At 36.7% G+C, this 16,856-nt stretch overlaps 1 protein-coding gene across 1 annotated transcript in view; it reads left to right on the top strand.

Annotated features, from left to right (window-relative positions):
* The window catches only part of UVRAG (UV radiation resistance associated), a 286,243-nt gene that overhangs the window by 23,834 nt on the left and 245,553 nt on the right, over positions 1-16,856 (top strand). The window contains exons 2-3 of the mRNA XM_077776339.1: positions 6,487-6,604; positions 12,976-13,010. Of these exons, the coding sequence (XP_077632465.1) occupies positions 6,487-6,604; positions 12,976-13,010 (153 nt within the window). The remainder of the gene's footprint in view (positions 1-6,486; positions 6,605-12,975; positions 13,011-16,856) is intronic.

Raw genomic sequence — 16,856 nt, 5'->3', positions numbered from 1 at the left:
GTTCTAAGAAAGAGCGTTCTAAGAGAGCTAGATAATATTATGATGTGACCTCAGAAGTCATGTAGTCTAATTTCTACTACGGTCACAGGCCTGCCCACATAGAAGGGGGAGGGAACATAGACCACATTTTCGAGTGGAGGAGCGGCAATCGCATTGTAAGAGAGCATGCCGATTGTGACGTATTGGTACAACCATTGTTTGGAAACTGGAAACTAGTCTGCCATAGGTGGAATGATCGTTTTGTTGTGTATATCTTTAATTATGAGTGTGATTACACACTTTTCATATGTTTATTGACCATTTCCATGTCCTTTCCTGTGGTCTGCCTTTTTATATCCTTTGCCCCCTTTTCTATTGGACTATAGATTATTGATTATATTATTGCTTTATAGAAGCTCTTGTAGATTAAGCAAATTAAACTAAAAATTGATTTTGAAGATAGCTCTCCATGGTCTTAGAAGTCAAAAGGTGTGTGTGGGATGGTCATTTAGTTTGGTGATGGTGGGGATTTGTGGACTGACTGTATTTAAGAATTATAGTGCTTTTGTTTTTGAAGCAAGGATTTCAGACCGGGAAGGAAGGGTGGATGGGAGCCATGTCCTCCTCCTGTTGGCCATCAGCCTCCCTGAGTCACTCTACAGCAGTGATGAGGAACAAGATCAAAGACACATTAGTTCTCTTTGGTCATTATTATACCTCAGAGGTCAGAACATTTTAGATGCCTGCAAGGAACGGTGAAACGTGGGAGGAATATAGAACCCCAGTGACATATTTCACTACCGAAAATTGCTTTGGATTTCTATTAGTTCTGGGGTGTGATTTGACTATTTTTAAAGCTGTGCTGTTGCCCATATTGAGGTTCAAAATCGTATCAACAAAAATGGATTGACCTGCCAGAAATGCTTGTTTTCTATAAAACATGGGGATGTTTAACAAAATGAAACATTTCTTTGTACCCTACCACCAAATTAGAATGTTGCTCTTCATCTATTAACCTGTTATGGTATAAATTCTAAGTAAATAGTCACAATATAAATATCCCTCGTTGTAATCTTTGACAGTTTTATAGGGTCTTGGCTGGTGGTCATCATTGTAGTTCTCATTTTAGGTATGGTTTGATCCAGAGACTTAAATTGTTGGCAGGACCTGAATCTCACATTTCTTGATTTTGTTCTCTTCCTTGTTGGCTTCATTCTTCAGTTTCACTGTGATGGAAAGACAGCTGCCAGCATCTCTAGCCCTATATTCCTCCAGATTCATGGCCAGAGTGGGGAAAAAAAAAAGAACCCTCAAAAATTTAATATAATTTCTGAGGCTTTCAGTGGTCCTAATTAAGTCATATGTTATGGTCAGGGAGATGGAATGTGCTGATCAGCATGAGCTGAGTCATCATGTGAATATCCTTGGAGTTGGAGAAGAATTAATTCTGCAAGAAAGTTATAGATCGGCAGTAGGGGAGAGTGGTTCTGTAAAGGAAAATCTGCATTTTTAATTTGTTTTGTTTTAATCAGATAAGGTGCTGGGCATGACAGAACAAGCAAAAAATACAAAAACAAAACAAAAAACTTTTCTTTAGACTACTGATAGGCTTTGAAGCAGTTTTCTAACAACATTAGTAGTATTAACAAGAAAAACAACCTAATAGGTTCTATAGAGGCACCAGTCTCAATCATGACTAATGAGTACTTCTTAGTTTTTTAACTATAAAGCAAACATTTCAAATCTACAATGCATGCCACTTAAGTCTTGTTTTAGAATTTATATCTGAAAGATTTGTTAAAATGTTAAGGGATTTGGGGCATTACTGGTCTTTTGCTCACCACCAGCATCTCAGATAGTAGAGTTGTGCTCCAGTTATATCTGTCAACCCTCCAAATTAAAGCTGAATAGACTTTAATTTTCTACATTAGTGAATGTTTTCAGTGTCTATACCGGATGTTTTATAGATTGCGTTTCAAAGATTTTAAGCCATGTTAATTCCAATTTCAAAATTAAAATCTGTTCAGCTTTAGTTTTAGAAGTGGATATTGTTAGAGCATAACTCTGTTGCCAACATACTGCTAAAGAATGATACACAAAGAGTATTTTATAACCAGAAGGCATAGAACATTGGAGAAAGTAAGGAAATTGCTGGTAAAGAAAACTGCATAGGATGTTATAAAGAAGAATTCTAAAGTCTGTGTAAATTTTAATTACTCAGGATATTTATATTTTCTTGAGATATTTGAGATAATTTAGATCATAAGACGGATTTGATTTTAACTGTCTGTAGGTGGGCCATTTGAAGAGAGAGTCTGATATTTAATTCTATTTAGGTAAGTTCAGAAGGAGTATATTTATGCTCATTGGTGCCACCAGGCCAAGAACTACCACTAGGCTGTAAACTCTAGAGCAATTGAAAATAGGTGAGTCTTGGGGATTTGCTGTAGCAGAATCACTGCTAAGACTTTACCCCGCTCTCAGTTCTTAGTTCTGTATTTTCTCACTGTCTGGTGGGTGGGTGTCAGAATCTAAGGTTTCCATGCCACTCAGGACTATTGCAGGGCCTATGTCAAACCAAGACATTCTTGACTGGTCAATTCACTGGAAAATTAGGAATTCAATAAAAAACCAAAACACTCTGTGTCTGCTATTTGCTTAGGTAGTCATCTAGATGCTGGAGATACAACTATAAATAAAATAAAGTCTCTTCCTCTTAGAATTTATATTCTTGTTGGGGAAGATAGACAAGTATTTGGAACTAAACCTATTTCCATGTTTTTCAAGTATAGATAGATCTTGTGGGGAAGTGAGAACAAGAGAGGATCCTTTAGGTCGCTCTGATTTCTTCCATACTTCTTGGATCGTAGGGTAATAATTTGGGTGAAGGTAGATGATATATCCTAAAACTAGTGGTAATTTTTGGTATTGCTATTTTATTTTGGACTAGGTTTAGTTGAGTTTAAACTTTTTCTTATTTATTTCTTGAGTATGGAAGACACTTACATGGTACAGAAGACAAAAGTATGTAAACAAGTATCAGGGAAGTCTTGCTTTTATCTGTATTCCCTTCAGTTTGCTCTCACTCCCACAGGTAATCATTTTTATGAGTTTCTGGCCTAACCTTCCAGTGTTTCTTTTTAATTGCATGAAGTCTTGGTGGGAGGAGAGGAAGAGAGAAGGGAGGAGACCAAAGGAAGGAAGTGAATTCTACTTACGTAGTGCTTGTGAATGTCGTCTTATTGGCAGTCTTTTTGTCCTATTTACTCACCTCCTAACTCTGAAAAAAGCAATAGCTTAAAAAAAAAACAAACCTTTATTTTGGAATAATTTTAAATTTACAGAAAAGTTGCAAAAATAATTACAGAGAATTGCCTTCATTCAATTTCCCTTAACGTTAACATCTTTACATTACCGTTTTTCATGTGTCAAAACTGAAAAAATAACATTGGCATATCATTATTAATTAAACACCATTTTATCACAGTTTAGCATTAAAAAAATTAAAAGCAGCTTTATAATAAAATTGGAATGAATGTCATTAAAGAGGAAGCCAAGTCAAAGGGCATAAGAGGGTTCACGTGTATATTTACTGCCTTTTCACCAAGATGACATCAATAATTTACCCGTAAAGAGTTCATTTCCTTTGTCTGTTCTAGCTGCTGGGAGCATCTTGTATTTTAATTAATCATGGTGTAGTGAGAATACTCACCCGACTGCTTTTGAAATAAATAAAATAAGGGAAAAAGCCAAAAGTTGTACAACCCAAAGTCAGTGCTTTAAGTATAGTTGGTTAATTTGTGGAAGAGTTGTTGTTGTTGTAAATCTCCTTATAAAATGCTGTGATGTGGTCAGTTCTCTTTTATCCCAGTGAGCGGAGGGAAACTTGGAAACACTACTGTTACATTGGTTGTGAATGTTTGTAGACTCCATTACTGATCTTAGAATCTAGAACTTGGAGTCAGAAGGTGTCTTGAAGCTGGTTTTGCCAACTTCCTAGATAGTGGAAAGACCTCTTTAACAGTATCTATGTATCCACTGTAGATTCATTCTCTGTCCAGGCCTTGCACGTTGCTTTGTAAGGCAGTCTGTTCCATTATTATTATTTTGTCATAAAATTATTCTCTTGAGTTGAAGGATAGATCATTGCTCTCTCTTTCCCCTATAGCAGTAAGGGAGTGTAAAGACCAAATTGTATCAATTATAAACACACACACACACACACACACACGCACATATGTATAGGAGATAGTGTATGATACATATCTACATATGTAGGTTTAATTTCTTTGTTTTCCTCTGCTTTCTTTCCTTTTTTGAGTTATCCTGCTCATTTATTATTTACTGTTTTATATTTGGTTTTGTAGGAATGTTGGGATAAAGAGATGAATGATGATAATGAATAAAACCTAACCTCATGGGGTTGTTATGAGGGTTAAATAAATAAGATCATATGTATGAAGTGTTTAGCACAGTGCATGGCACACGGTAAGCATTTAATAAGTGTTGACAGTATAGTGATGGTAATTGTCTCTGTCATCAAGTCTTTTCCTCCTAGATTAATAGGGAAGATAACTAAGCAACTACTTATACGACGAGGTTGAATGATAATTAAGTGGTATAGGGAAGAAGAAGCAAACTTTTTATTTATTCAGATAAAGGAGCAACTAATTTCAGTTAGAGACTCAGGAAGGAGGACTCTTTTCTCCTAAACTTTGAAGTAGAAGTAAGATCTCCTTTAAGAAAATGGTATTTTAGATCAAGGGACTAGCGTTAACAAAAACCTGGAGCTAGGAACATGCATGATCTTCTTCATGGAACCTTAAGCATTCATGTGTGACTGAGGGGTGGGTATGTGGAAGATCTAGTGAGAAATAAGGATAGGATTTGGAGAGGTCAGATTGTACAGGGTTTTGAAAGCAATATGGAAAGTTTGTACTTTATTCTAAAGACTTTGGGTAATATTTTCAGGTCTTTGAACCGAGGACCAAGATTGCAATCTTACAACAAAATAGTTGTGGTTATTGTATATAGGTAATTAGTGGTTCCTGTTAACTTAAAATCTTGAGGGAGAGGGCTAATAAAAAATATATAGGAGGAGATAGTTGCTACAATTCAGGGTATGAAATGGACACCATTGGCAGATTGTGGAAAAATAAGTCAGAGTAAGCCCTAGGAACTTGTCATAAATATATCAGGGACTTTTCATACTTAGAGGATTAAACAAATTTATTAGACAATAACCTTCTCTATCAAAGAATCTTAATCGTTAGATTGGGAGAAAGGATTAGGTTGGTATGTGCATGGAAAAAAAGAACTGTACTTTTCTGGCTGATTGCACATGTAATTGAAGACGGACTTACCTTAGTAGATTGGGCTGTCTTTCAGCCTGAAGGGAGAACTTGAAGCATATTTTAAAACTAAGCACTTGTTGGGGCGCCTTGGTGGCTTAGTCGGTTAAGCGTCCGACTTTAGCTTAGGTCCTGATCTCACGGTTCGCGGGTTTGAGCCCCGTGTCGGGCTCTGTGCTGACTGCCAGCTCAGAGCCTGGAGCCTGTTTCAGTCTGTGACTCCCTCTCTCTCTGACCCTCCCTGTTCATGCTATGTCTCTCTCTCTCTCTCTCTCTCTCTCAGAAATAAATAAAACATTAAAAAAAAAATAAAACTAAGCACTTGATTTCTGTTTTTAAGTCTGAAAATAATCATCTGACAGAGGGAGCTAGCCTTTGGAAATGAATCTGATGGGCACAGACTTGAGTATCACCAACATCTTCTCTTTTTGAAATGCTATTGTTTGGCTGTCTGTTAACTTCCAGTTTTGTTGATTTCTACCATTGCTTATAGAGCGTTTGCTTATTATGGAGGCCTCTTTTCAACACATGAGGCTCCAAATGATTTGTGCATCTTAGTCGGAGAAATTGTTGGGAAGGAGGACTGATCAGGAAAGAGAGATTGGTTGGCTATTGGTCAGGTAAGGATTTAATTTAAGCTTACAGCCTGTTGGGTTATTGGCTGGCTGGAATGACCAGTGAGTTATGTTTTAACTAGGCATCTTTTCCTGGTGGTACAGATGACCTGGCATCTAGACTGAACAAGCAGCTGGGTTAATTGTATGTAAGAACTGTTGGTATGAGATGGACTTGCATGCCTACCAGTATGCTTCTGAAGGGAAGAAAGCAAATTACTACTTTATGTTCCAGGAAATGCTAATGCCATTTACAGGTGTATAGCACTTATATAACATAACATTTATGTTCTATGAAAATATTTTATATCTGGTGTCATTTCATGCTGACAACTACATCGTAAAGGAGATGGGGCAGGTGTAATTCCTATTTGACAGAGGGGATACTGAATCATAAATAAGAGACTGAGATAAGGTTGCTGGTTCAGCAAATAAATGACTGGGATAGCTTAGTTATATTTCATTTTTGGATTGTAACTTTCAGAAAATTTTATGAGGAAAAAGCTGAACGTGTCCCTTTTTTTGTTGTTTTTAATTTTTAGCGGCGTCTTAGACACCTTCGGAACATTGCTGCTCGGAATATTGTTAATAGAAATGGCCATCAGCTCCTCGACACCTACTTCACACTTCACTTGTGTAGTACTGAAAAGATATACAAAGGTAAGAGAATCTGTGGACTTGCCCACAGATTGTTACATCTCATTTTTTTCTTTCGTAATACAGGTGAGTATTGGTGACTCTTGCTTTGTATTTATTGCTTGCTGGAAAGCAAAATTGTCATACTGCCTGAAAATATTTAATGAGCCATAGTTAATGTATATAGTATGTAAAAGAAACATGGCTTCTGGATAGTTCTTAAATTGATAAATTTATCATTTATTTATGAATGTTAGCTATTAATGTTTTTATTCTAGTAGGTATCATTAAAATATACAAGTCCAGTATACAGTACTGACTTTATTTTCTTTAAAACATAATTGTTGAAATATTATGGTAAAATTAGGACCAGCTTATGTCTTCTCATCTCTGTAATTCCTTGTGTATATTTGGTGTCATTTTTAGAAGAATAGCATGGTTTCCTTGAATTCATTTGCCCACATTGTACTGTGGACTGCTCCCTAGGTACAATTCTGAGAGAAGACCAAATATTTGATTCAAAATCACAAGTATCTTTTGCATATGTGTTGGATGAGAGGTACTTGGGTAGAATCCATTGACCTCTGTTGGATGGTGTAAGAGAACAAGTGTGGTGTATGACAGGAATATTGGATTAGGATTGCAAATACATAGATAGTAGGTCAGCCATTTACTAGCTATGTGACATTGGACAAAGATCACGTCTTTTTGAACCTCAGTTTTCCATTTGTAAAGTGGAGATGATGCCTTGTGAAATTGGCAAGACAGATTTTCATGAGGAACAACTGAGCTAAGGTGATAACACTTGGTAAGATGTGATTGAAGGTCTATTTATATTAACAAAAAATGGTGTTATTTTAATTAGAGGTACTAACAGCTTATTTGAATTTTTTCCTGTGGCAAAGATGAAAAATTTAAACAACGTCTTATCTTTTTGGTTTTAATTACTTTTAAAAACCATTATTAAAACAGCAGTCATTTAATACCTTTTTTTTTTTTTAATGTTTTATTTATTTCTAGGAGAGAGAGAGAGAGACAGCGTGAGCAGGGGAGGGTCAGAGAGAGAGGGAGTCACAGACTGAAACAGGCTCCAGGCTCTGAGCTGGCACTCAGCACAGAGCCCGGTGCGGGGCTCGAACCCACGAACCGCGAGATCATGACCTAAGCGAAAGTCGGACGCTTAACCGACTAAGCCACCCAGGCGCCCCTGTTTTTTTAATATCAATACCAATATATGCTCATTAAAAGATTGATCAGGAATTATATAGAGTAGCACAACGTAAATAGCATTAAAATACTTTTTAAGGGTGAGAAAATAGCATTATGTAATACAAACCACCACCATGTAAATAACATTCAAATAATTTTTAAGGGAGAAAAGACTCCAAATCCTGCCATTGTCATATACTTTTATTTCATTCTTATTTTTCATTATAAACATTGCATTTTTAAGAAGCAGTTATATTAATCTGAATGATTAATGCTGGCTACTATAACAAATACCACAAATCTCAGTGGCGTAACATAATACATTTCTTAGACTAAGTCCAGTGCAGGTGTTCTTTATCAGGCACGGACTTGGTAGCTGTCCGCTAAGTGGTGACTTGGGTATCCAGGCTTCTTCTATTTTGGAACGCTGCTGTCATCAATACCTCACTGAATGGTGAGAGAGGAGGATTATTTGAGGGAGATTTTTATGACAGAAATGGCATCACATTTGATTGGCCATAAATCCTTTTTTAGGTGAAGGACTTGCATATATTGTCTTCCTATGTGTCCAGAAGAAAAATGGAACAGTTTTGGTCATTATTTGTCCTAGGGGTTTAAGCATTTTTTGCAGACCTCAGTGGTTTCATCATTAGCAATATATGACAATGCCAGAGTGTTTTAAATTTTTGATATGTTTCTATATAATCAGTCCTTGGTTATCTTCATAAAACTTACATATTCTTGCCCCGTTGTTCTCTTTGATGATGGTAATTAACATAGTACTTAGCACATTCTAGGTGTTTGGTAATTTGTAACGTTAACAATCGTAGTAGTTTCTAAAAAGAGAGTAGTCATGGGTCTGGTTGATGACCATCTTGTAAAAAAGTTGTCTAAGATGCTGTGGAAACAAAATCACTTTTTTTTGTTTTGTTTATTATCTTCTTCTAGTTCAGATTACACCTTGAGTTTAGAAGTTATCACAGACTGTTTCTTAAAGTTTCCTCAGTGAAATGATCGTTCCCATAGTTAGGGAATAGCTGGTATAGACCACAGGGAAGTCTCTGGTAGTGGTGTTGAGTCTGTCACTAGTTGGCAAGTCCCTTGGCCGGGACATTTAGTTCCTCTTGTGAGCTTTGCCTAATATGTCTCTAAAATGAGAGTTGGCAATTCTGGGTCTTACTCTTACTCCAAAATGTCATGGTTGAATGAAGTCTGTCTGTGGTCCTCTTTTGGGCGCACAAGTTAGACTTTATAACTCTGTTAAAAGTTATAAACTTTATGGTAACTTTGTTACCAAAGAAGAGGCCAGGAAGCTCTTTCCTTAGAAAGCCTAGTTAATCCCCCTTACCTTATTGGGCCCTGATGACAAGCCCAAATATTCATTTCATGATCATTATGTGGCCCTCCATGTAGGATGATCACAGTAGAGGGCCAGTTGGCTCTTTTCACAAAACCACTGTACCACCTGTTTAGTGACATCATTTCTTAGTTTTAAAAGAAAGTTTTTTGGGAGGTTGGGGGAAGAATATTTCAAATACTGATTTCTAAGTTATTCTTTTATTTTGGCTGAATTCACAGCAGATCCTGAGAAGTTACGTGTGAGATTTTTTTGACTTTTGACATCTTTTAGTGCTCTTGGGAGATTGCCTACTCTTTAGGTAGTTCACATCATCACATCCCCAGATAACAAAGCCTTGTATTAATGGATGAAGAGCTAGGTTCTAATTGTGACTCCCTCTTAAACTTGGAATTTTGTAAAATCAAGTTTGTTCTNCCTACTTTTTTTTTTTTTTTTTTTTTTTTTTACCCTGAAATGTGAGTTCCTGTCTGCTCCTGGAATGCCAGCCAGCTATTTTGAATACATCAGAAGATTAACTCTATATCATCTAGAAAATCTTAGGTTAGTTTTGTTCACTGCACTTGGAACAATGCTTGGCACATAGTAAGCCCTCGTATAATTTTTTCATTTGATTGTTTGAATAGCTGTGCAGTCATGGTTCAAAATATATATAAAGGCTTAAAATCTCTTTTTCCTGTCCCATCTTCCTAGTTTTCTATCCAGCCTAAAAACCTCTGTTCAACATTTCTCGTTTCTCTTTTCTGAGATTCTTTAGGCAAACACAACTAAAAACAGTACCAAACTATATATATTTCTGTGCCTTTCATTTTTCACCTAAAATGCCCTAGATGTTTTCCCATGTTGGTTCATAGAGAGCTCCCGTATTTTTTTTTTCTGAATAGTTTTGCATTGAATAGATGTACCATCATTTATTTAACTGGACAGTATTAGTGGGCATTTAGGTGGTTCTTGTTATACACAGTACTGCCTTGAATAACTTCATAAGGACATTATTTTGTATGAGTGCTAGTTTAGCTATGGGGTAAATTTCCAAGAAGCGGAAGTACCAAGAATGTGTACTTATAGTTTCAGTAGATATTGCAAAATTGTCTTTGTTTACGTTCCCACTTAGTATATATGAGTGCCTTTCCCCTCACAGGCTCACCAATAGACTGTGCAATCAAACTTTTGAATTTCTGCCGATCTGATAGGTGAAAAATAATTTTATAGTATAGTTTAAGTTTGCATTCCTCCTTAATGAGTGAGGTTGAGGTACTAAAAAAAGCATTTGTTGAATGAATGGAATGCTGCATAACAGCCAAAACATGAAGTTGAACCCGTGCTCTACATTCTCTAATTGCTTTGTTTTTCTTAGGTCTTAGCATGGATAGAGAAGCATTTGTATCTAATGGTCCCTTTCTTGTAGAAAGAGGTCTTGGATGACTTGAAAATTGACTTGTCAAATAGTTTTGCTTAAATTGAGTTAATAAAAATTAATAGAACAGTGTTAATAAAAATTACAACTTATAAAGTGTTTTTGATTCAGTATTTTATTTGAGCCTCACAGTAACCTTGTTATTTTCCACATGTCATTTTCCTCTGAGAAAAATTGTTTTTTAATGTTTATTTATTTTTGAGACAGAGAGAGACAGAGCATGAGCAGGAGAGGGGCAGAGAGAGGGGGAGACACAGAATCTGAAACAGACTCTGAGCTGTCAGCACAGACCCCGATGTGGGGCTCGAACCTATGAACTGTGAGATCATGACCTGAGCCAAAGTTGATGCCCAGCTGACTGAGCCACCCAGGCACCCCCATTGTCCTTTGAAAGGCGAAGAAACTATGTGGCCCAAAAGGTTAATTGATTTGTAAAGCTTATAGGTAGACTGGGGATTGGAACTATTTTTTGGCTCTGAATTCTCCTCCATTCACTATTATGTTTTATACCCATGCTGCTAATTTTATTGACAGTATTTTAGGTGTAACAGAATGGTGGACAGTGTAGAAGTTATCCCGGACTTCATGATTTTTTATATGGCTTTTTTTGGTTGACCTCTCTCCATTTAAATTAGCAAGTCTATTTTGAAGGTCTAATGGAGAAAGGAGATTGTTTAGTTTCTTTTATATATATATTTATTCAGCAGAGTTTTGGAAGAAATAGCTCTTCTTAGAGCTAAAGATATGTATTTTGAGAACTGATTGATTTAGACACTTTGCAGATTAAAGTGAGGAATTCTCTCTAAAGAAAAGAGGAATATCTTTCTTCCCATTGATTTTATTTATTTTTATTTTTTTAATGTTAATTTATTATTGAGACAGAGAGAAACAGAACATGAGTGGAGGAGGGACAGAGAGAGAGGGAGACGGAATCTGAAACAGGCTCTAGGCTCTGAGCTGTCAGCACAGAGCCTGACGCGGGCCTCGAACCCACAAACCGTGAGATCATGACCTGAGCTGAGGTCTGACATTTAACTGACTGAGCCACCCAGGCACCCCAGAATTTTGTTTTCTTATTTTAAATAATTGTTCAAGATAGAATCATAGAAACTGCCAAATAGAAAAGTTAGCAGCCTAAATCTGTCACCTAGGATAAATGTTATTAACATAATTATAAAAATTTGGATCCCATTGTAAATTCTAGCTTAGAACTTTTTTCCCCACTTAATATGTTGTTGAGTATCTCTCCACAGAATAGAATAATCATCCTTATCTTTTTAGTTTTTTTGAAGAAAGGCAAACTTATAGAAATGTAAATAGTGTATCAAGAAGGAAGTGCTTTAACCAGAAGAGCTTGCCCTTAAGAGTTTTATGTGTGCATAGGCCTGCTGTTCAATTATTCCTGGCTGGTCGCAAGCTTCAGTCATTAGTGGACTTCTCGGACACGTTTCACTGTATGTGAGTTTCATCTATATGGTTGCATACTTTATCTAAGTAAAATTGTTCATTTGATCAAGAAATATTTATTGAGGGTCTCCTCTGTGCCAGGGATGGTTTCCATGCTGAGGAGACAGCAGTTGTACAAAACAAATGCTGCTGTTCTTTCAGAGCTCACAGTTGGGGGTTGATGAATATATGAAACGTAAATTCAAATACATAAGAAAAAAGCGTGTCTGTGAATCACCTAAGATCATCTCAGGTACCAGTGGTATGTGCATCACATCTGAGAAGTTTCTCTCTTGGCCACACAAGGATACCAGGGTCCTCGCAAGCGCTTGAGAGGCAGAGCATCCCAATGGTGGCTTCAGCAGAGTCAGAAGAGGCAGTGTGTGTGTGAACGTCTGACACATTTCTCTCTTTTCATTGTGCCTTCAGGGTTTGTAACATGTACGGTATACTTGAAGGTTTGTAGAATCATGACATTTCTAAGCTTACAGGAGGACCTTTGCTTATTAGTCTAATTCTCTAAGTTGTCAAATGAAAGATGGGCTCAAGGAAATTAAAGAGACAAGTCCATTCTACAGTACTATGATGGATGGTCGTATTAGAGATGTTTGAGAAAAACAGAGCAGATGGAATCAGTTTTTGCAGAATGGCAGTAAAGTAGAAAAGAAGAAAGTCTAAATTTTTAAGAGCTCATATTTGTATCTGGGGTAAAATTTACTAAATTAAATCTTAACAAACTTTGATTTTTCTTTATTACTGTTTTTTCCTTTAAAATCTCTTAATTTTTATTTTTTTATTTTTTTTGCAGAAGAATACTTTTTTTTTTTGGCAGAAAATCTAGAGTAATTAGATCCCTTGAAAATACTATAAATGTTTTCCTGGAACATATGTTAAAAATTTACAGGATTAAGAGTTAATGAGCTTATTTTCTTTCATATCACTTATTGTTGTTTTCTTCTTTTCCAGAATTTTATAGAAGTGAAGTGATTAAGAATTCCTTGGTAAGTTTGCTTTCTGACAGGTACACTTGACTAAGTAAGCCTACAACTCCTGTTTCAGAAAATGCGGAAACAGAAATTCAAATTCAGTTCTGGTGTTATGTTACTTCTACAGCTATATCTTGACTTAGTCATTGATTTATTTTGCTGTATCTTTTGTGCTTAGGAAGTACCTGGCACATAGTAGGTGCTTGATAAATGTTTGCTGAATGAACTGATATTTTCTGTTAAAACTTCAGTTTTTAAAAATTCAAATGTATAATTCTGTCAGTTCTATTCACTATAGAGGTTTTTTTGTTTTTTTTGTTTTTGTTTCTGTTTTTTTTTTTCCTACTATGTGACTTAACCAAACATAATAAATGATGTCTGTGTTTAGATATAGTTGTTATAAATTTCATGTGAGGGCCGTTGTATAGGATCCTTGCACTTGTTTTTTAGTGATGACGTTGCTAAGTTAGGAAGTTGGAAACATTCTACTTTTGACAATGTATACATGAGATATTTGTATAAATGGCTCAGTTTATTGGGCCACGTTGATAAAAAAAAGAGCTTTATGGTAACTATAATATCCTTTTAATGGTCCAAGACCATACTGGATTTGGCCTGCATCCACTTTTCCACCTTCTCTCTTAATACTTTCCCTTATTCATTATGTTCTGGACACACCTCATTTGTTCAGTGCTTCAAATATGCTAAGCTTGTCTTACTTCTTATGTCCCCAGCTCTTTGTTTAGCCGAAGACGTCTCTGAGGTCTCAGTTATAGAACTCTGGCTAGGCTTTCTATGACTATTCCATTGAAAGTGGTTCCCTTTCTCCTAGTCACTCTTTCTACATCACCTGTTTTATTTCTTTAGAGCATTCATCACTCTGGGAAATTCTTATTTACTCATTTGTTTGTGTTGATTATCTATCTCTCACCTACTAGAGAATATAACCAGGAGAGCATGGACCTTGCCTAGAGTCTAGAATAATATAGATGCCTCGCAAATACTTGTTAGATGAATAAGCAGGTATGTATTCATTCCATTTCGATCCTTATAACAATCTGTATGGTAGATGGGGTAGGTCTTAAGAAACTGACATCCAGAGAGGTGCAACAAGTTTTGCAGTCACATAACTGCAGGACCAGATCCCAAGTGCAGACCTCTGTCTTTAGGTCTCTGCTACTCTTTCCTCTTTATCAAGCTGCCTTCTAAATGTCTCTAAAATAGCATAATAAATTTGGCTCCTAGGCCAGACAGTTTCCTTGAGCCCACCTCTGAGGAGCTCCAATCCCCAGTATAGCTCTTATTCTACATATATTAAGTGACATATGAAATCATTAGCACCGTGACTGACATATAGTAGCTAATGAGTCAATATCAGTTTCTCTTCCTCTCTTGGCTCAGGTGAAAATAAAAGTGTCCTACAGACCAGGGAGAGCTGGGGAAGAGTGGGTGGTTTAAGGGGCAGATAGAATACAATTTCACCTTGATTTATTCCCCCCCCCCCATCCCCTTTGATCATCAAAACTCTTGTTGGTAATGGTTTTACAACATCCCATTGCTTTTTCTCTGGATATGTGTCATAGTGAACACTGTGCTAATTGTGCTCCTTTAGTGTATTGTTCTTCATAATTGGTATTGTATTTAGTTGCTGTCACATGACTTTCAAGTTCATATTTTTAAACATCATCTCTTTGAATGTAAACACTTCAACTTTTTTGGGCTCCTATCTTCCACTGCTTCTGAACTGTCTGTGAGGCTGGGATATCTTCATCCCTGGAGTACTTAGATTGAATACATGTTTTATAAAAATATTGTAGAATGGATTCAGACAAGTATGTGCACAAAAGACTTCTAAAGTCCTTTTAACTTACAGTTTGTACTACAATTGTTTCATGGCCACTTCATATGCCACCTACACCATTTGCTTACATTGTAATTGTTCATGAACATTCATCGCCCAGAATAGATGAAAGCTTTGGGAGGGCAAGAGACTGCTGGACCATCTTTAAGTCTGTGCCTCTAGCTCCCAGTGTACTTCTTGGCAGTTGTTTGATAAATGTTGATTTGTTGATGTTTCCTTTTAAGGGTATTCTGTGAGATTATGATATTTCTGGCAAGGATTGTTTTTTCTTTCTTTTATAGCTTAATATAGGTTTGATAAACTGCAGTGCATTTCTTCTTTCTTTTGGAAAGGACTCTGGTTCAGATTAATTGGGTCTTACAGGAATCAGTTACTCTCAGAGAACATGCTGGAGATGGCCCATTGTCACCTCTCTTCTTTCTGTTTCTGAAGAACCACAGATAAGCAGAATTTGTTGTGTTTTTTTTTTTCTGCTTAGGAGTTTGTCATTAAAAAAAATTTTTAGCGGTTTATTCGTTTTTTGAGAGACAAAGAGAGACAGAGTGCGAGTGGGGGTGGGGCAAAGAGAGAGGGAGACATAGAATCTGAAGCAGGCTCCAGGCTCTTGAGCTGTCGGCGCAGAGCCTGACGTGGGGCTTGAACTCAGAACTTGCAAGATCGTGACCTGAATTGAAGTCATACACTTAACCATCTGAGCCACCCAGGGGCTCCAGGAGTTTGTGATTTTTTAAGCTGTTGTAATATTTCCTGAATAGAGTTAGTGACTTAATGCTCTTATTCCTCCTGGTTATGGGTTATGTGTGGCACATAGAAGGTGCTCAGCAAATGTTTCTTAATGAATGGACTCCTCTAGTAGTATGTTTATTGACTGACTTCTAAGTTGTATCCTGAACCCCCAGTCTTTAATTAGCTGTTAAAGATTAGGCAAGATAATGCTTCATTTATTTCTAGCTGAAGCTTTGGGTAAATTTTCATTTTGGTGAACTAAGTTGAAGTCTGGTGAGTTTCTGAATGTTCTTTTTTACTCATACGACTTTAAGGCTTCTGCTGTTTTCCGTAGGTTTATATTTTTAGTCTGGTCCCCAGACCAGAGGGGGCAGTTTTGCCATTGTGATGTCAAAGGAAATATGGAAAAATGGACACAAGTTTAAAAAGTGTTTTTAAACACTGTGCCTCTTTCTAACTTTGGAATACTGCAGATTAGTACTGCAATGCTGGCAGTGTTCTGTGCACCGCCCAGGACATTTGTCACTGGCCACATGTGGCCGCTGAGCACTTGAAATGTGGTTAAGTAATATCGGGGAACTAAATTTTAAATTTTATTTAATTTTCATTTAAATAGCCACAAGTGGCACATGGATAGTGTATTGGACAGCACAGTCCGGATGCTTTGAAAAGCTTTCTTATACTCTGTAACATTAGCAGGAAGAGATTTCCCTTTTTGTGTGCTTTGAAAAAACAAAACTTTATACTTATACCACTAGTACCATTCTTTTTAAAAAATTTTTTTAGTGTTTTTTTTTTAAATTTTTGAGAGAGAGACAGAATATGAGCAGAGGAGGGGCAGAGAAAGAGAGAAAGAGAGAGACAGAGAGACAAAATCTGAAACAGGCTCCAGGCTCTGAGCTGTCAGCACAGAGCCCATGGCAGGGCTCAAACCCATGAACCGTGAGGTCATGACCTGAGCTGAAGTCGGACGCTTAACCCGCTGAGCCACCCAGGTGCCCGCCATTGGTACCATTCTAAAGCTGTAGTAGCTGTTTTTGTGGCTGTCTTAACCTCTGTCATCTGTATGATAAATCTTATAAAGGCAGGGACCTGTATGTTTCATTTTTACAACCTCCGCAGTCATTGTATTGTGCTTGGCTTGTATTTGGCAGACAAGTAAGAAAAGAGAAAAAAGCCTAATCCAAGATGTCAGTTGTTAAGATTCACCATTTTTTTAATGTTCACCAAGAGAAATAAACACTTCTAATTAAACTGACACACAGAGCCTTTGT

Source organism: Crocuta crocuta, unplaced genomic scaffold (assembly GCF_008692635.1).
Source record: "Crocuta crocuta isolate KB4526 unplaced genomic scaffold, BGI_CrCroc_1.0 scaffold271, whole genome shotgun sequence".
NCBI lineage: Eukaryota > Metazoa > Chordata > Mammalia > Carnivora > Hyaenidae > Crocuta > Crocuta crocuta.
The sequence above is the reverse complement of the archived record's forward strand: the minus strand, read 5'-3'. Positions and strand labels throughout refer to the sequence as shown.